At 37.8% G+C, this 21,499-nt stretch overlaps 1 protein-coding gene across 12 annotated transcripts in view; it reads left to right on the top strand.

Annotated features, from left to right (window-relative positions):
• Positions 1-2,251: 2,251 nt before the first annotated feature.
• Positions 2,252-21,499, top strand: part of ERICH2 (glutamate rich 2) — a 35,890-nt gene continuing 16,642 nt past the window's right edge. For 2 of the 12 annotated variants that reach the window (XM_074363861.1, XM_074363864.1), the window contains exons 1-7: positions 2,252-2,424; positions 2,549-2,594; positions 12,419-12,467; positions 12,697-12,733; positions 14,868-14,963; positions 17,649-17,797; positions 20,703-20,899. In XM_074363861.1, the coding sequence (XP_074219962.1) occupies positions 2,405-2,424; positions 2,549-2,594; positions 12,419-12,467; positions 12,697-12,733; positions 14,868-14,963; positions 17,649-17,797; positions 20,703-20,899 (594 nt within the window). In that variant the 5' untranslated portion in view covers positions 2,252-2,404. Of the gene's footprint in view, positions 2,425-2,548; positions 2,595-12,418; positions 12,468-12,696; positions 12,734-14,867; positions 14,964-17,648; positions 17,798-20,702; positions 20,900-21,499 lie in introns of those variants that run through there. The other 10 variants (XM_074363863.1, XM_074363862.1, XM_074363865.1 and 7 more) reach the window with 10 other exon arrangements.

A 21,499-nucleotide genomic window follows, 5' to 3' on the forward strand; every position in this document is an offset into this window, starting at 1 on the left:
CTAGATTCACTCAGTGTTTGAGGAATGGTGACAGAGAACCCATAACTGGTAGAAATTTTACACCACTGGTGACATCTAATCACAGGACATTGAAGGGCAGGGCCTCTGTCTCTCTATCTGTCTCTCTCATAATTTCTTTTTTTTTTTCTTCCAGTTTTATTGAGATACAGTTGACGTACAGCACTGTGTAAGTTTAAGGTGTACAGCATAATGATTTGGCTTATCTACATCATGAAATGTCTACTACAATAAGTTTAGTGAACATCCATCATCTCATGTAGATATAAAATTTTTTATAAAGAAAAAAATATTTTAGATTAATTAATTTCTAAAGTTATACACACAAAGATGAAATGGAATGTTTTTTTATCAGAAATAAAATAACCAACATGGGTTCAGATAAGCCCTGCACCAGGCACTCTACCTAATGATCTTTAATCCTTACAACTACCCTGGAAGCAGGTGCTTTTATTCACATACATAATATTGTAGTAAGAGTAATAATAATAGCTAAGCATTATTGACCAGTTATCTTGTGCCAGGCTCTGTGCCAGGGGCTCGTTTTCTCTCCATTCATGTTCTGAACAAACAGCGTTATCATCCCAACTTTGCACTTGAAGACCCTGAGGCCCAAAGTGGAAGCCTTATCTGCTTAACTACCCCTCCATGTGGAGAAAATATTTTTATTCTCCAAGGTCACTAAACCATTTTTGTCCCTCTTTCAAGAAAAATAAATAAACGTGGAACACAATGCATTCTACAAATGGACTTGAGCTCTTCTGTTGCAGGGAAGAGAGGTAGGAAGAGGAAATTTAATCAGATCAGATTTGGGGCTTTCTTACGTTTCCTTGAAGTAGGACAACGGGAATGGCCAGTCAGACATTACCCCATTTATCAGTACAAAGCAAATCCATCAAAACTAATGTTTTAAAAGGTATTGATCAAGAAAATAATGAATTTCCCTTTGCCTTTATTGAACAAAATGTCTTCAGTCAAACTTAAGACATCAGGGTATGCGTGTCATAGAGGAGATAGTGGTTTGCTACGTCCTTATCAGGCTAGGGATGTGTTCTTCAATGACTTCATTGAGCTCTTTTAAAAACTTCCGTTCTGAAACTTCCATTCTGGCTTTTTTCCTTTGCCTCTTTCCTGCCATCCAGGGCTCCAAGGAGATTTAGAGTGAATGTGAAGAGATGATTAAGAGAATTTTAAAGTAACAGAATCTCTATATACTCTTGGTTCCTGAAATGGTCCACCTGGTTCCATTTTAATAATAATTATAAAATTTACCATTTTTAAGCATCTCTATATGTCAGAATTTTATATACTTTATGTCATTCGAAGCTCCCAACCATCTACAAAGGCACATATCCCCTTAGAGAGCGCCTAAGAGGTTAAATAGCAATTATATCTCATATCAGGTGAAATTTGAATCCAGATCTTGTTCCAATAAATGCGCCTCCCTCCTTCAAAACACGTTGCCTGGTGCCTGACCGCATCCCAAGTGGAGAAAAACAACCAATTCTTTCCTAGAAGCCAAGCTTGAGGGACCCTTAGAATTTTCTAATAGAAATGCTCCCTATGCTCTTCTGTGACCAAAGCAGTTTTTAAAGCAGTAAAACCTTCCACGGTCCAATGTCAATTTCACATCCCAGGACTTGGGCCCTGCTAGTGGGAGAAGAGGGTCCCTGGTTCTAATCATTCAAATCTGATCTCTGGAGAAACGAGTCCGAAGATCCCCCTCACCCCCGGAAACCCATAATCTTCTTGAGGTGACCTAAGGTTGGGGGACCAAGTCCTGCAGGGGACATTTGTTCATCCAAATCCAGGGACAATCCTCTCTCCCAATTCAAGACATCGTTTACTCCATAGGTTTAAAGCACTAATGAGGCCACCCGACTTTTTCCTCTCTTCCCGCCAAGAACAGAAGCAGCTCTGGACATCGAAATTCCATCTCCCCTCATTTTGCCCTTCTCAAAGTGACCAGTGCACGTGCAGACGAGGGTCCGAAGGTGTATGCACTCAATTCTCTGCCTGGTAGGATCCCTCTAACCTTCGGCCTCTGCAGGACCTGGGTCACTGGCTTCCGAGACTCGCGGAAAGTAATCAGCCCCTGGCCCCGCCCCCTCGCGGCTCCCGCCCCCTCGCGGCTCCCGCCCCCTCGCGGCCCCCGCCCCCTCGCGGCCCCCGCCCCCTCGCGGCCCCCGCCCCCTCGCGGCCCCCGCCCCCTCGCGGCCCCCGCCCCCTGCCCCGGGAGCGCCCCGCCCCTTCCTCTTCTCTTTTCCTCAGCGGCGGGGCTCCTGTTGTGCGCGGTCTGGCCTCCTTGGCAACGCGGCGTCTACCGCTCCACGTTCCCAACACGGAGCCGACCAGGAGCTGCTCTGACTTTCTGTCTACTCTTCCTATGGTCGGCGTGAGAGGCGGGTAAGAGGCGCCGCGTCGACCACGGTCGCACTCTCCCCTTCCCCGCGAGCAGCTTGACCCAGCCCTCTCCTCAGACTCCCCCAGGCCCGGCGCCTGAACCCGCAAACTTCTCTGCCCACTCCAGGTTCGGGCTCTGGCGCCCCACGGCAGCCGAGGCGGCGCGCGAGAAGGTAGGATCCGGTACACCTCGTACTTGGCGTCCTCCTCTGGCTGTAGTCGGGCACTGAGGAAGGGATACTTGAGTCTCTGTGGGTGTGCTAACTGGGCAGTTCTGACAGGCGTGTCTACACCATCATTCTCTGATCTGCCGATTCGCACGCGCCAATTCCTCCACCCCCACCCCCCCACACCCCCACCCCCCAAAAAACAATGAAAATGGCCAATTTCCATCCCAGGGCTTCCGGCAGCTTCCCTTGAGCCTCAGGTACCCCCTTCCCGTTTTTTTCTTAACTTTTTTTTTTTTTTTTTTGGAAACGGCTTAATGGCCAATAGGAGCGAGCCAATGGCTGTAGCTACTACGTCATTACTCGCTAGACGACTTGCTCGACCATAAAAAATTTCTGAGAAATTTGAACAAATCTTTAAACTTCCCGGGGCCTTCTTTTCATCTTATGTAAAATGAGGGGCTTGGACAACGGATCACTTCTGAGGTCAGTTTTCAGCCTTCTATGAGAGAACGAATTGACTTGAGATTTCCAAAATCAAGATACTGTGGTCTTTTGACTGAAACTACGCTACACTGTGCCTCTGTAGCATCTAAATTAACACGTGGCATAATTACAGATTTATCGTCTGGCTTCCCAGAGGGCACAGGTGAACTGGATGAATCTGTTCTTTACCCCAAGAGACCCCTGGAAGTTGCTTTTTTTTTTTTAAATAAATCTGAAAAAGACACTGAAAGTGTCTTTTGATTTGTTACAGTCCCCTAAAAACCGGATATAATGATTCCCCAAATCCACCTTGTTAATTTTTTTTTCCAGTTGAAGCTTTGGTTTTTTTAATCTCAGGAAAGCAACAGCACTGCTTTTTCAATGTTAAGAGTTTACCAGAGCTGAGTTCCAACACATTTGTAGGGATTCCACTACATCACTCTATAGAATTCCAGTGCTTCCTACCCCCACCCCTCACTACCACCATTTGAGCTCAGTCTCCAATGTTTTCTCACCCTTCATTGCCCCATCCAGACTCAATTGTGCACGTAGAACTGGCTTCCTTAGAATTCAATTTCAGCACTGTCCTTGCTAGGCTGTGAGGAAGAGGAGGAGTTGTAATTATAATTGTATTAGGAGATAGATACTATTATTTATTATCAGCTATTTATATTAACCCTCACAGTAACTCTCTGAGATAGTGTTTTTAACCTCATTTTACAGTTGAGGAGAGTGAATCATGGAGAGATTAATGCTAAAGATCACACAGTTTGCTGGGATTTGAACATAGGCAATCTGACTCCAGAGCTGGGCTGCTAGCACTACATTATGCTGTAAAGGAAATATATAAAACTTATAGGTAGTCATTTTTAAATATGAATGTAAGTGATAGTCTCTGAAACCATTTTTATACATGTTTCAGACTATGCAGTGAAATATTGCCCGCTGTCCTGTTTCCCCACTAAGCTTCTCTGAGATGGACAATGGTGCTTAATCAGCTCTGTCGCTCCTTCTCACAACAATTTCAGGCCCTGAGCATGTAACTATTTATAAAATCATTCTTTGCCTATTAGAATAAAAGGTAGCTTATAAAAACAGTACAACAGGATAAAATAATTGCACATATGGGATGAAGAAAAAATATATTTTTCAGTATTAGAAGAGAAACCTAAAATGAGAATTTTGTGAAATTTGAATTTTAAATATGGGTAACTCATTTTATAAAAGTTTTTTTTTTGAAGCTTTGTAGAATCCAGATAGAACCTATTTGGCACTATTGGCTGCTAGTTAGTGAGTACTTAATCCGAGAGGAGTGGGGTATGAGATGGTTTACATTCTTTTTTGGTACTAAGTCTTTATAATCTGGTGTGTATATCTCAAGTGAACGAACCACGTTTCAAGTGCTCAGTTGCCACATACGGCAAGTGGCTACCATACTGGACAGCAAAGCTCTAGTTTAGTATGTTCTTTTCCTTTGCTTTCTTGTTTTCTTCTTTCCTGTTCCATTTGTTTAACAAATATTTATTGAGCACCAATTTGTATGACATGGAGTGCACTAGGTACTAGAGATTTTTTTTTTTTTTTAAGTGGCTTGAATTTATCTGTTCTTTGAGGCCAAAAAACTAGCTGAACTAATTGGGCTGTTGACTGGGGTTTTGGTTGTTGAGAGAGAAAGTCAAGTTTCCCTTGAAGGCTAGAGCTGTATCACCTAAAACTTAAGAATTGCTGGGAGCCTCATGTTTTACACCATGTGTAGAAAATCTGTCTGCAGTGAAAAAGAAGAATGAGGCCCACCTGCAGGGAAAAGCTGAGGTGAACAAGGGAAAGCCCCCGTGCAAGCCCCACCCCACTCCCTGACCACACCTGTAGCCACTGTGTCCTGATTTCCACAGAGATAAGTATTCAACTCTTGGGTTCTATGAGCCAGCGCTTCCTTTTTTTGTGCTTACGCTACCTTGAGCATGGTTTCTGTAACTTGCAACCAAGAGTCCAGGCTCATACAGCCAAGAAGCCAAAACCTATGACCTTTCTTTTAGAAATGAGCCCATGATGTCCCCCACCCTGCTGTGCCCTGAACCCCAAAGTACGTGTTTATTACATAATACACAGAATATTTTCAAACATATGTAATCATATAATTATGCCTTTTCAGTCATTTTGTCATGAACATTTTATATACTTAACCTAAGTAGATACATTCATGTTCTGATTAATACTATCCCATCTTTCTATATAATTCTTTCAGTACTTTTTTCCTTAATAAAAATAAATTTATATCTGCTTTTCCCCCCTCTTAGAATCATCCCTCCCTATTCTATGGGCCTTTCTTTTTCACTATAAGAGCATTCTAAGCCAGTTAAATTGCTTTATATCATTCCAATGGTTTTATTCAATCAGTATCTGCATACCTTTAAAGTGGTGCAGCACCCACACTCATGAGTAAGAGCCAGTCTCTGCTCTCCAGAAACTTATATCCTGGTGGTACAGTCATTCTACCATAAGCTATATGTGCATTTTCTTGATGGATTCTTTTCCTGTACCTTCTTTTTTTTTTTTTTCATCCTGCTTCTTAATTCTTAAATGTTAGTATTTCCCAGGATTCCATCCTTGGCCTTTTCTTATTCTGCATGGCCCATGCCATCCATCTCCACTCTTTCACAGCTATCTCATACATCATCTTCTCTCTTGAGTTCTAACTCTCTTTTCAGTAGACTAGAACACTTGATTTCAGATGACTACAGGTATCTCCAACTCAGAGTTTCCAAAACCAAATTTATTATCCCCCAGAATGTACTCCTTTCTTGGTACTCATCCTGGCCATCCAATCTAGAACCATCAAAATCTTTTGTTCTCCCTCACTTCTATGCCCATGGACTCTCAGTTTCACCTCACTTTTTGTTCCGAGTGTACCTTCCTGGCTTTGGACATCATTTTTTCCTTGGAGTAGGGTTTGACAGACTTTTTCTGTAACAGGCCAGATAATAAGTATTTTAGGCTTTGTAGGCATTACAGTCTTTGTTGGAACTTTTCAACTCTGCCATTGTATCTTGAAAGCACCCACTGACAATGTACAAAGAAATGAACATGTCTGAGTTCACATAAAATTTTATTTATAAAGATAGGCAGTGAGTCATATTTGGTCCATGGATGGTAGTTTGCCAAGCCCTGCTTTGGGCTGTTGTTTGGACCAGCCTCTTAACTGGTCTCTCCACCTTCCATTCCCTCACAGGTGGAGGAAAATATCTGTTAAGGAAATGCACATAAGCAAAATGTAGACAGATAAGCACAGAGTGATGGAATGACTGTACCACCAGGATAGGCTTCATCTGTTGCCATTCTCTAACACTCTGCGGGACTACCTTCCTTCCTGTTGACTGACCACTTGACCCTGACTTGGTTAAGTAAATGCCACCTTCAAAGCCTGACTCAGTCTGGCTTCCCACTGCAGGTAGAGTTGGTCACTTCTTACTCTGTGCTGCCACGGCCTATGTTAACTCTAGTGTCCTGGCTCTTATTACGTGATAGCAGGTGTGTTAGCCTCTTGTGGTTTCAAAGAGTAGGAGCCACATTAGTCAAGGTCTCTTGGTTTCAAATGACAAAACAACTCCAGCTTGTTTTGGCAAAAAGGGAAATCAGTTGGCCCGTGGTAAAGGCAGAGGTTGAGCTGGAAACAGGGGCTCAGATATCAGGGATGTCTGTCTCTCCCTCCCACTCCACCCCCCGTCCCTGTCCCTCTCTCTCTTCTTCATCTCTCATCCCTGATTCTTTTGTATATTCTGCTACACTCTCAGGCTGCTTTTCCCCTGAAACCTAGAACCATGGCTGCTGGGAACTCTGCACTCATATTCTCTTCCCTTTGTGACAGTTCCACTTGGAAAAATCTCTGAGGAAGATTGTGATGAGCTTAGCTCAGATCACAGGCTCAGCCCTTGGTCCAGTCCCTGTGTTAGCTTCTGAATTACCATGATTGGTCTGTCTTAGGGTAGTACTGCTCTTGTGTTTGGGGAAGGCTGAATCTGTCAACCACATAAGGGGGAATGGGCTATAGGCAGACAAAATTTTATTCTAGGGATATTTGCAGAAATTAAAATACTTGGGGGAGGATGGCAAACCCAGAGAAAAGGCCTCAGAACTGGATTCTGGAACTGGAAGGATGTTCAGGGACAGCTCTTTTGACTGGACTGTCTCTCCATCTATCTTTCCAATTCTGCCTCCTCTGCCTTCTGACTCGCCTTGGATATCTCCAGTCCATGAGCTCCAAGAAGAAGGGATTTGACTGATCCTGTTTGGGCAGTATGGAAATTACATTGGAGCCCCTAGAAGGAAGCATTTAGTATAGTACTTTGAGGCTCGGTCTGTTCCACATACATAGGAAGTTAGTACGTGTGTCCCCAGAGCTTATTAAAGACATATCTGATACATAGTAGGTGCTCATCAAAGGTTTGTTTTAAATAGACATTGAATATTACATGAAACTTGGGAGTTAGCCTGTGTTCCTGTTACCACCAGGATTTTTGAAAGACATCAGGAGAGTCTGCCCATGTACCAAAAGCCAGAGGGCGCACTTGGTAGAGACTCAAAGTGCTGATGAAATGAATGTTGTGATGTTAACATTAACTGTAATCAGTGGTTATGAATCTACAGGGTGTGCACTTACATACTGTTCTTTCTGAATACCATGACCCCAATTTGAATAGGCACCACTGGGTAGAGAAGAGAATTGAAGTAGCACAAAGCCAACAGGAAAGCTCACATGTGTGTAAGAGGTGAATAAACAAAGAGGTGGGCACAAATAGTATTGCAAATTTTAAGTTGTGTTTTTTTTTAAATAGATGATACATTTATTTTATTCCAATTTCAAGAGGAACAACAGATGTAAAGTAAAAAGCTCCCTCCCACCTTAGTCCTGCAGCCATCCCTTTTTCCTCCCCAAGAGTCAACCAATACTATGTTTCTTTTCTGAAAGCATTTCTTTTCAGAAATATTTTTTGCATATTAATAGTCATTTGAAAAAATACATATTATCTGTGCAATGGCTGTACCTTATTCAGATCGATTATCAGTCTCTGCTTTAACTTTACCTGTGTTCTTGATTACTCTTTTTCCCTGGAGTCAGTGGTCGTTCTAAGCAAGTATCATTACTTTGATTTATGTGATTAATTAATTAATTAAAAGTCCTTAGAGCCAGTCTGCTTGTCTCAGTAACAATACAGCCCCCTTTTTGTTTCCCTAAGCAATCTTAGCCCCATAGGACATCTTTCCAGTTCTTTTTTAGATAAACCATCTAGTTGTTTCTACTGGGCCCCTCCTATATGCTAGGCACTATGCTAAACACTTTACTCAGATCATCCTATTTAATCCTTAAAATGAGCCAATGAAGTTGGCACCATTGTGATCCCTGTTTTACAAATGAAGGAACGGAGGCCCACAGAACTTGAATAACTTACCCAGGTTTGCAAGGGAAGTGGCAGAACTGAGATGTGAACCAATGTCTTTCACTCAAGAGCCTCAACTCTTTTTTTTTTATTATTAAAGTATAGTTGATTTACAATATTGTGTTAGTTTTAGGTGTACAGCAAAGTGATTCAGTTATATATATATATTTTTCAGATTATTTTCCATTGTAGTTTATTACAAGATATTGAGTATAATTTCCCGTGTTGTACAGTAAATCCTTGTTGCTTATCTTTTTTATGTATAGTAGTGTATATCTGTTAATCCCATCCTCCTAATTTATCCCTCCTGCACCCTGGTTGGTAACCATTGATTTATTTTCTCTGTCTGTGGGTCTGTTTCTAAGATATATAGATTCAATTCTATTATTTTTTAGATTCCACATGTAAGTGATACGGTATTTGTCTTTGACTTCACTTCGTATGATATTATCCAAGTCCCTCTGTGTTGCTGTAAATGGCAGTATTTCATTCTTTATTATGGCTGAGTAATATTACATTGTATATATTGTATTCCACTGTGTGTGTGTGTGTGTGTGTGTGTATACACACCCCATTTTAAACCATTTGTCTGTTGATGGGCACTTGGGTTGTTTCCATGTTTTGGCTATTGTAAATAGTACTGCTATGAACACTGGGGTGCATGTATCTTTTCAAATTAGAGTTTTCATCTTTTCTGGATATTTATCCAGGAGTGGAGTTGCTGGATCATATGGTAGCTCTGTTTTTAGTTTTTTCCATAGTGGCTGCACCAATTTACATTCCTACCAACAGAATACGAGGGTTCCTTTTTCTCCACATCCTCTCCGACATTTATTATTTGTAGACTTTTTAATGACAGCCATTCTGACTGGTGTGAGTTGATACTTCATTGTGGTTTTGATTTGCATCTCTCTAATAATTAGCAACGTTGAACATTTTTTATATGCATCCTGGCCATCTATATGTCTTTGGAGAAATGTCTGTTTAGGTCTTCTGCCCATTTTTGATTGAGATGTTTTTTTTTTTTTTTTTTTTTTTTTGATATTGAGTTATATAAGCTATTTGTGTTTTGGATATCAACCTCTTGTCATCACATCATTTGCAAACATTTTCTCTCATTCCCTAGGTTGTCTTTTCATTTTGTTGATGGTTTCCTTTGCTGTGCAAAAGCTTTTAAGTTTGATTAGGTCCCCTTTGTTTATTTTTGCTTCTATTTCTTTTGCCTTTAGGAAATTGATCTAAGAAAATATTGCTATGGTTTATGTTCGAGAATGTTTTGTCTTTTAGGAGTTTTATGGTGTTGTGTCTTACATTTAAGTCTTTAAATCATTTTAAGTTTATTTTTGTACATGGTGAAAGGGAGTGTTCCAGTTTCATTAATTTACATGTAGCTATCCAGCTTTCCTAACAGCACTTACTGAAAAGACTGTCTTTTCTCCATTGTATATTCTTTCCTCCTTTGTGGTAAATTAATTGACCGTAGGTGTGTGGGTTTATTTCTGAAGAGCTCCAACTCTTGAGTATTACTCTATACTGCAGGCCCCGCCCCACCAAGAATTCAATTTTATGAGAGGAGATTAAATGAACATTTTCCTAGGCCAGAGCTAGCAGAGACTGGGTTTCCACCAAGGATTGGGATCTGCACATCCTAGGTTTTTCTTTATCAGGTGAAAATGAGAGGAGAATTATATGCATTGACGTTTCATCCAGGTAAAGGGTAGAATGTAGCAATCCATAAAGATCCTAGGGCTGGAAAGAGAAGAAAGCTCTAAATATAAAGAGGATGTCTAACCAGACATATGGGTACCCACAGGATTGTGGAAATTTGTAGCATGAAAGTATCTCTCATGAGAGGCCACCTCAGATATCTTTTGTTAAGGCCTTCTTTGGTTCATTTATTGGATTGTTTCAGCTCCTGAGCTCTACTGCCCTAGAGAATCAGGAGTAAAATTTTTCATTTATCCTAGAGTTTGGTCTTCTACAACAGTTTTTCCCAGAAAGAGGCCTTGCTTTTCTGAAGGACTTTAGCTCTCTCTCTGAGCTTCTCATAGGGATAATCAAATTAATAACATATATAATATCTGGCTAGATCAGAAAACAAAGCTTGAGGCAAAAGTTTATGTATACTGCTTTACTCCAGAGTGCAAATTGTTACCAAAGGCAAGTTCATGTGCCCAACACACCTTGAGGCCAAACAAACTGGAACATGAGTTTGGAGCAAAGAAAGGTTTATTGAAGGGCCAAGCAAGGAGGATGGGGTGGCTCCCCGAAGGTTTTCAGCAAAGCATGTTTAAAGGCCAGGTAAGGGAGAGGGTCATAGGGTACGTGATCAGCTCATGCACAGTTCTCTGATTGGTTGATGTTGAGGTAACAGGGAGGTCAACACTATCAACCCCTAGGTGCCAGAGGTCTGGGGACCAAGTGCTTTCGATCATCAAGTAGTTAGTTTCTTCCCTTGGGTGGTGGTTTTTAGCATATATCTGAAATATACATAAGATACTATGCTCTGGGTACTTCAGAGAGGAGCTACAGCAGAGGGTATGGTTACAAAATCAGTGTGAGGGAGATTTAAAAAGAGAAAAACTTAATGCAAAATAGTGAAGCTTCTCCTTTATTGTCTATAGTTTTGGCCCTGAATTTTGTATTCCAGAAATCCCTAGGTGTGTACTACTAATAATTTTTAAAGCCTGGCTTGGGATCTGGGGACAAATGTTAGGGGAGGAGAGGGCAAGTGAATTATTACTTACGAAAACTTTAAGTGTGGCATCTCTCACACATTAAAAAAAAAAGCCCAACACCTTGAGAGTTTATTTTTGATCTTTACAATTAGAATGGAATTGATTCAGATATATAAAGAACTAAATTGTAGGCAATTCAGTCTATATAGGCCAACTTTAAAAAGGTAAACCTTCACAGAGAAAACATTGTAACTTGAAAATATTAATAAACCCATGACGGAATGTATAAGGTAAGAATTGTATTTTAAAATGTATCTTTGGATAAAATCAAAGGTTAATTTTTAAATGCGTTTGTTGAAATAATATTTTATTGAAAATACTGTTTCTTGAAATATCATGGAAAAATATCTTGTTCTGGCTAATACACACTCTTCAAAGGTGTTTTTCATAACATGGATGAACTGGGGTGTGGCAGGTGGTTTGGGTTACATGTTGTTTTGCTTTGTTAAAGTGGGAGGAGAAAAGCGGTGTTAGAAACATACACCACGCTCAATTTATGGTTTCTGGGGTCAGCTCTGTAGGAAAGGGGAGCCCTCAACCTGCCATTGGTTGTATTTGGATCTACATCTAGGGTCCAAGTTACGTAAAACCAAAAAGGTAATGGAGAATTAGAGGCTAATTTAATATATCACTTTCCTAACATATAAAATTATTCCTATACTCTTTTTACATAAACTCCAAGGTGAATGGGAAGAAGAGGAAGGGTTGATTCCTCTAGAATTTTTTTTAAACTAATTTCATTATCCAGACAAATGATGGTTTGTTTTTTTTTTTTTCACTTAGGATGAAAATAATGCTGCTAAATACAAAAGGAAAATATGTGTTTACTACCATGCCAACAGACTGAATACTGCATTTTTTTTACTAGTATTTATAATAATAAATTTATACTAGTGTTTAAAGACTTGTGAAGTAAATAGTTTGGTTTTTGTAGGAATTATCTAGACAAGACAGATGCTGTGAAGGTAAACATATAAACTATTTTTTAGGATGCTTCACTTCTAATTTACCATCAGTTTATATAGTTTTTGAATAATTGGCTTAAGTATAAAATTACATTTTAGCCTAGATAATAGAAATGTTTATATAAAGGCTATGAATGAATTATTTCAAATACTGCAAACTAAAATAATATTGATAATACTAGTTTTTATTTCTGCTTCTATTTTAGGCACCAAAATATCAACAGAATGGCAGATTGCCAGTGCTTGATCCAAAGGGTAAATGATTTATTACTGAAAAAGAATATATTTGACCACCCTTTTGTCCTGAATATTAAGAAGACAGTCTACTGGGATGGTTGAGTGTGGTTGAAAGACTTAGCAATTAAATCCTTTATTATATTGCCTGTCATTCAAACAGTGCCTAAATATTTGCCAGTCAGGAATTTCTATTAAGAATATCATTATTGGTAAAATACTGAGTTGATTTTTTTTTCTTCTCTTTCAGAAAAAGTGGTGATTGAACCAAATGAGGCAATATCAGAGTAAGATGTCTCTGGCTGTGCATCTGATCTATCACATGCCTTTCAAGCAATTAGAACTAGATAATGCAATCATTTGTCACCCAATTAAATTTGAAAGGCCAGAAATGCATGGATTAGCACTGAGCTTTTGCTTCAGTCAAAGCAATTGTTACTTAGATAAAAGGACATCTAAAATGAAAAAGGAATTTTTATAAAAGTGTAGAGGTGTGGATAATATTCAAATCTGCTTTTAAAATCCTTAAACATCAAGTATTCTGTATTTTACTTATATAATTTTCATTGCTTATTCCTTTTTCCCTTTGATACTTGCTCATTTCTTTGAGAATATAATTTTAAATGAATATTTACCTTAAAATCAAACAGATTCTTAATTTACTATGAGAAGAACCATTACTATCAAGTAAGGAAAATAATCACACCAACTAGTTGAACAGATTGGTGTTAAAAAGAATTATAGTCCATTTTTAATTTGATAGCTAAATATTAACTACCTGCTTTGTTCAAGGCACTGATTCTGATAATTTATGAAAGCCTTTCCTGATATGATCATCTCCAACCCCCTGAAAAAAAACTTCAATTATTTATTCCATGAAAAATTACACTTTGAAAAGTTGATCGTAAAAATATATTCATGGGGATCAACTATTGACAGATTGGTAGGTGCCATTCTGGTGGGATTCTATTCAAATTGATACTGTTTTGACTTATTCTGAATATTATTGGCTAGGGAACATTCTACCTTATGCAGCATATATTTTAATTTTCATATTGTCAAGGGTAAAAATTAAAGTTATGGCCCACCTTGGCTTTTGTTGTAAATTGTATATTAAATATATATTTTTATGTTAAAGAGAAAGTAATGTATTACAGATCAGTGATGGAGAATCTGTGTTTATTACAGATTAAATGATATAGACAACCAGAAAAAATTTAATGCCCCATTAAGTATATTAATCTAGATGTAATTATGTATTATATATCCTATTACATGGTTGAAAACATTTAAATTAAAAGTCTAAGAAAATTTTAGTAGTCTTTGAGGGAAATATGATATAACTTTCAATAATAATAATGGGAGTTAGTAGTCGTTAATGAAAATAAATTACTGTTGTGTCTGTGAACCCCAGTGTTCTAGACTGTGATGAGCACTGCTGGAATTGGAGCAAGGGGGAATCCACATCCTGAGGATAAACCAGATGCAGTCTGGGCCAGAATAGGAAAGCAGACTGGCTCCTTGTTCTCTTGACCTCATTAATAATTGTATCTGCTTATCAGACTACTTTTTGCAAGGGCAGCATGATCATGTTCCCGCCACGTTACTGGCAGAGAAGAGTTTGAGTTTGGTTGGGTTTGGTTGTTTGGAGTGGGGGAGCTGGAGGGGTGGGTAGGGAGCCAATAAACTTCATAGGTGTGTGACTTTGTCACCTCAGGTACCTCACCCAGACTTGAAGGTAAACAGAGCCAATCCTGGGGAAAAAAAAAAAGATTAAATAGGAAAACAGAAAATCACGGGGGGAACTTTACTTGGGGAACAGTGTGATTAACCTGCAAAGCTGATGTATTTTCTCTATGTAACTTACATTCCACTCTCCACCTGCCTTCTGGCTCCACAGTGTGACTGGCAAGTGAAATTTCCTACCAGGTCCTGGCCAGGTTAGGGTGGGGAAAACGAGAAGTTTTCTTTCCCCACAAGTTCTTTGCCTTAATCTTCTGATTGGTTCTTCATTCTAATCTGCGTCACAAGGACTATGTGGACTTTATAAACTAGGAGTTCAAACTTCCCTGCACACAAAGCCCAAATCTCTCATTTCCTTTTTTCCTCCTGGATCCCATCAAAGAGTTTATCTACCCAACAGATTGCACTTAATTAGCAAACTATTTTCAACAGTAAAAGTAGCATATGTCTTTAATGCTGGACAAAGTTTTCTAGGTCTTAGACCTTTGATCTGTTGGTTTTTTGGTCAAGCTTTCAAGTACACTTAAAGATGGGAGGGGAAAATTGCTAAAGCAAACCCACAGCACTCAACCCTTTGAGGTTGAAAACCTACATCTAAAGGTTATTCCATAATCATATGTTTTATGTCTTCTAAAATGTATGACATGTTATTTTTTATTCCCATTTTTATACTTTAAGTAAATGCCTCTTTAGACGCAGACCAAGATTGGCAAGCAAACTTTCTATGTCACCAACACAGGTCTCTCTAACTGTATCTAAGACAGCCTCAAAAAAGTAAGTTTTAATTAATTTTGTTTCAGGCTTATGTTTGATAAATATAAATCATTTGAAAACAAAGTTTAAAATATAAACTTCTTTTAAAAATTATTAACTCCAATAGAAGTTTGGGGACATTTCATAAACATGTCCAATGTGTTCAACATACTAAGAAATAATTTTTTAATATATATTTTATTTATTTGTTGTTGTATTATCTAATTATTCTATTTTGGTGGAGGTGAGGGGTAATTAGATTTATTTATTTTTAGAGGAGGTACTGGGGATTGAAGTCATGATCTCGGGCATGCTAAGCATGCGCTCTACCACTTGAGCTATCCCCTCCCCAACTAAGAAATAATTCCAAAGTCTAGGTTATCTGCTCTCTAGCATAAATATGTTCCAGTGGGATATCTAACTTGACTGACTCTCTAACCTTAGTAGATACTAAATTAAATGCCTTTCATCTTCAAAGTAAAAATTTGAATCTTTCCTCAATTAAAACTGTATTTAAAGAAAACAGATCTTTTAGAGTCTACTGGTTATCTGTTTTTCTTAAATGGTTAGAGGTACTGTTACCATAAATAATGTCACATTCTCAAGTGAAGTCATCAGTTGAAGAGGAGATTGGAGTTTGGGCCTCTACTACTTTGAAACTATATACAAGAAAAGACTGTCAGAAAGTGAGCAGAAAAGGAGTTCATATTTTACTGTTAAAATGATGATTTTGTCACTTCTCATATGTATTTTTATGGCATATTCACTGCTTCCAAATAGTAATATCCTATCTGTCTTCAGGCCGTTGAGTATGTTGTGTCATTAAGATTATTAAAGGTATTTTAAATTATTCACATACCAAGAACTAGACTAGCTAAATTTCCCTCCTTAGAGATATAACTTAGTGAATATATAATTACCATATTTCGTAGATTCTGAAGCACACACATTTTGTTTGTATTTTAACATCCCTTACAATTGATGGGATCTTAGAGCTTTTTCTTTCTTAAATATCTTGTAAGTATGTCTTGTAATAAGTCAGTATGTCTTGTAATGTGGTATCTTTGCATGGACTTAGAGATTATTATACTAAGTGAACTAAGTTAGGCAGAGAAAGACAAATATATGATATGATTTATATGTGGAGTCTAAAAAAATAATACAAAGGAACTTATTTATAAAACAGAAATAGACTCACAGACATAGAAAACAAACTTATGGTTACCAAAGGTGAAAGGGTTGGGGGAGGGAGAAATTAGGAGTTTGGGATTAACAGATACAGACTACCATGTATAAAATAGATAAATAACAAGGATTTGCTGTATAGCGCAGGGAACAATATTCAATATCTTATAATAACCTATAATGGAAAAGAATATGAAAAGTATATATGTGTGTGTGTGTGTGTGTGTGTATATGTATGTAGAACTGAATCACTTTGCTATTGCTATACACTAGAAACTAACACAATATTGTAAATTAACTATAGTTCAATTTTTTAAAAAGAGAGAAACAAATAGATGGTAACTTAGATTCAATGAAATACTGTAATTTGTGGCCGGGGTTGGGGGATGGTGGGAAAGGCAGTAAAGTCTCCTATATAGATTAGGTATTAGAGCATATGAATTCTAGTAATCACTGTGGTGACCTTTGGCTTAATAGGACTCCCACCATGCTAGAAATTGAGTACTAAAATGACTTCTCAACTTTTCATATGTGGGGTTTCTTCTCGGATTCTTTCTTTCACAATTAGAAAATCGGGGAGGGTAGAGGCAGAACAAATGCAAATCATCTTTGCTGTGCATTTTTCATTACCAGAGAGGGATTTTGCTTTAGCAGCACATACTGGGGAAGTGAAGATTCCATTCCCTCTCATAGTATTAAAAATATAACAAGCTGTTCAGCGTATTTGCTAACTCACTGTACAAAACCACTAATTTAACTACTAATGTTCTAGATTCACATTTCAATGGACATAAAACATAGTCATCATAACTTTGGGGGAAAATATACTTTACGTCTTTTTATATCTTTCCATGCAAACTAGAAATTGAATTTTTTAAACTCAGTAAAGGAGACACAGTAAAAGAATATTAAGATGAACTTGAGGTTCTTTTTCCACCAGGGTGGATGCCTGTCTTTGTAAAAAGAGTGGACCACACAAGAATCCTCTGTGTCAATGCATTATCTATTGATGTGAGAATTCAGGCTTAAAGGCTAAAAGGGAAAATTAACCCATTTAAATTTTAGCCATTCAACGAAAAAGCAGGCTGCTTTATAATACGTCCAGGGATTAATATTAGGGTTGGACTCTCCCAATAAACCTAGCATTTCGTAATGGTAAGAACTGACTTACAGACTTAAAGAAAAAAAACCCAGAAGGCATGTATTCCTTAAATAATTTTATTCCGTCATATCACAATGATGTGCCAGAGATATTCATATAATAGATCGCTTAAATGCTCTATGTTAACTCTGAAAAGATTCTAAAATCATTACGCAGTGACAAATGCCTAGTAGAAATAGAATTTTAATCATTAGTAAAAATTATTTTTAATGCTTCTCCACAAAGATAATTGCATTTTAGTTATTTATTGTTGGTGTATTATATTGTGTTTATATTAAATGTATGTGTGTGTATGAATCCATATAAAACCTTAAACATAATTGTGACTTAGAAAAGTATTTTTCCACTCTAACATTTAGGAAGGGCATCTCTTCAAGAAATATTGAAAATAAAGTCTCTTTAAAGAATGCTGAAAACAGAGTATCTTCAAAGAGGATTGAAAATAAAGCTATAGAAACAAATCTACAGTCTAAGCTATGGTCATCTTCCTTCGTAAAAGAAAACACAGGTAATAACATGCTGAAATAATTTGTTTTATTTAAGTAACTGTAGCTTCTAATTCAGCCCTCCTGCTCTAGGACCTTTGAGCTATTGACAGCTTATAGGTCTGGGATAAGTCATGGGAATGAGGAATTTTTCAACCTCGTATACCAGATGATTCCAATACTCAGGTGGGAATCCATGGGTATACATTACATAAAATGATAAGGATAGGTACTAGATTTTTAAAAAAATTCTCCCTTTTTTAATTCAAGTCTAAGTTTACAGTGTTGTGTTAATTGCTGGTGTACAGCATAATGTTTCAGTCATACATATACATACATTTCAGAATGAATTGAAATACCTGTGAAAGCATTAACGAATTCTATTTATTCAACATGGTTTACTGAGTGCCAGGCACTTGTTTAGAAGCTGTGGATACAATAGTTAGTAAATTGGCAGTGTTCTTCCCCTTATGAAGTTCAAAAGATAGCCAACTATTAAATAATAATGATAAACAATCACAAACAAGCAAGACAATGACAGGTTGGGATGGGTGCTGTAATGTAAATAAACAGCCCCTAGGAGAGGGAAGACACCTTAGATCTAGGAATCAGGAAAGCTATCTTATGATCCTGAGTGTTTGTTAATTGAATGAGTCCCTGTGACATCACATAAAGTTCTTAATCCCCTATTATGACCATCCCTGGTGATGTCATTGTGATAAGTCGGTGAACAGGCTGGGTGCACATTGGAAGAGTCGGGTGGTTGTGAGCCGATGGCAACTGTAAAGGAAACAGGTAGATGGCCTGACTAGCCCCACCATCCCCCTCATGGAAGGACTTTGTATCCCTTTTGAGGATAGCACTTTTGCTTAGAGTCAACAGTTTGCCCAACTTTTTTTGGTCTGCATTTTCTTAACATTGTCTTCTCTCACACTTTCCTACATTTCCTTATTTTCTTCTTTCTAACCCTAGTGTTTCTACATTATTTAGACTAGCTCATGGCCACACTCCCATCAAAGAAGGCATCTCACAAGACTTCCAGACACTCAGACTCTTACAAGAAGGCGATGATGATAACACAAGTGCAGGTTGCAACTGTGAAGTTCATCTGTAGAGCCAAAGGAGTTGGCAAGCTCAGTAGTGCTTCCCAAAGAGATAATTTTAGGAAACACAGGGTAAACTGTTTAAGCAATTGCTTTAAAAGTGGTATATTTTAATGTGTATTAGAAAAAAATAATACAAGTCTTGGTTAAGAGTATTGACTGTGAAACCAAACTGACTCCCAGATCTACCTTAACTAGTGGTGTGAAGATAGGTGAGTTGTTTAATCTCTCTGTCCCTCAGTTTCAACTATAAATGGGACAAAAATTGTACATACTTCATTGGGATATTGAATTAATGAGTTTATATATGTAGTATTCAGAAGAGTAATGACATAATATTTGCTATGATTATATGTTATTTTATTTAAAAAATACTTCCATCAGTTTCATGGATGATAATATGATCTGGCAAAATTTCTAAGTTAAAAAAGTAGATTCAAAGAAAAGTATTAAGTAAATAGTATAGGTGATACTCTCAGGTGGCAAAATGGATGAAGATAGTATAAGAATTACTGAAATTTGGAAAATGTTCCAGTCGCTTATGCCAGGGAGATTTTACCTCTTAAATATTTCTCTAATATATCTCTTCCTCTCCATCCTTATTTTAACAGTGCTCTATCAACCGTCTATCTCATCTGGATTTTTAAAGAGACTTCTAACCTCTCTCCTTGCTCTTTTTGTTTTTGGTTTCCCCTCAAAGACATTTTCCAGCCTGGTATCCATGGGTTCCTTCAGAAATGCAGAATTGACCATACTTGTTTCCCTACTTAAATCTTTCATGACTAGCCCCTTCATTCTTAGGATAAAGTTCTGACTCCAAGGCTGCTGGGCCACAAGACTCCATTATTAGCTTGCCCCTGCCTGCTCATCTGGTCACATTGGTCACCATTTCAGCCTCAAATTTGACCCGTAAGCAGTATCAAAGTGTTGCTCCACACACATTCTCTCTGCCCTGGTTCATGCTGTCCCCTCTCCTTGGGAAAACTGGTCCTCTCAGGCCAGGATGGGTCTCTCCTTTGATACAAGTCTGTATCACTTGTATGTACTCCCATACAGTGTTACCATTATCCATTGTTTCTGATTCCACAGTTAGAATGTGAGCGAGTGCCCTGAGGTCAGTGATGGTTTATTTTTGTGTTCCTGGGCACTGAATGAGTAATCAGTAGTGCTTATTTTTTATTTTTCAGTCATATATGTTTGGTCATAGGTACTGTGACTTGACATTAATAAAAATTATCAATAATGTTATGTAACATCTGGTTGTATCTAGAACATTTCACATGTATCTTTTCCTATTCTGTGTGTGTGTGTGTGTGTAGAGAAAGGGAGAAAACTTTATTTTCAAGGATCAAAGGAGTGACATACATGCCTAATAATTATTCACTTTTCAACCTCTCCAGTCTTACTTCTACTTTGTAAGCTCTTTATTTCTTTATTTACATTCTTATTAGGGCAATTTAAGAAATTAATTTCTGTGGATAGAATAGCATTGATTTCTTTTTTCTTGAAAGTATTATATTCTTTTCAAACAAAACTGTTCTCCATTAATTACCATTTCAAGCACCAAACAATTAACACTAACATCCACTCAGTGTTATTGTCTGGCTTTTTCCTCTTTGACTTAGCAGGTTTAATACCTTTTTTTGGAAATGGAAGTCAGGTATGTTTACTGCAGTGCTGTTTAGTCATGAAAAAAAAAACAAAACCCTCCAGATCAGGAAGACATATAGTAAACATGTACACTAGCTACATTATAATTTAGGAGTAACCATTTTTAATGTTTGAATATTTTTCAATATTTAGTGATTAAATTACATATATTCAGCTTTAGGTGAAATGAACAAAGATGTAATCATTGCAGAGCGGAAGGAAAAGAATGGATATTGCCCTCAGGAGATTGATGATATCCAGTTGTCTGAATCAACAGATGATGATGATGAAGATGATACCGTTGATGAAGATAATGAGGAAGACGGGAACACTAATAAGGATACTCATGCCCCGTTAGAGTTAATGACAGAAGTAAGTTTTACTTGTACGTTATAACTTAAGAAACTTAAAAATACTAAAATAGCTAAATAATGTATAGCCTTAAAGATTGAAAAATAGTAAAAAGACCCTTGCCCACATACAGATGCTTACATGGCTACTCATTTCTCTTACTTTAACCAGGGTAGAGGTGAGAGAAGTTTCTGGAACTGACTTACAGTATTCTGGTAAGGGCAAAAACAAGAACAAGGGAAGTCTGGTCATAAAATTCTTCAAAGACTGCTTTAAGAAAAACTTTCTACTTATTGGGCACATGCCAGTTACCGGGGATATTTAGAAATAAATAAGAAAAGTGTGCCCTTACCCTTGAGAACTAACAGGCACATATTTATATAATGCAATTTTTAATAGAATATGTGCTAGTAGAGGTGTTTGTAAAGTTCTCTGGGAACAGGGAGGATTTAGTGATTAATTGAGAAAAGAAGCAGGAGAAATGGGGTACAGGAAGGATTTTTAGAGGAAATGACATGAATGGAGCTTTAGAAACATAAAGGAAGAGGGACGTGTGGGAACAAATTGAGAAGGCATTCCTAGCATAGGAAACAGCATTGGCAAAAGCACTGAAGCCTGGAA

Source organism: Camelus bactrianus, chromosome 5, assembly GCF_048773025.1.
Source record: "Camelus bactrianus isolate YW-2024 breed Bactrian camel chromosome 5, ASM4877302v1, whole genome shotgun sequence".
In the NCBI taxonomy this organism is placed as follows: Eukaryota; Metazoa; Chordata; class Mammalia; order Artiodactyla; family Camelidae; genus Camelus; species Camelus bactrianus.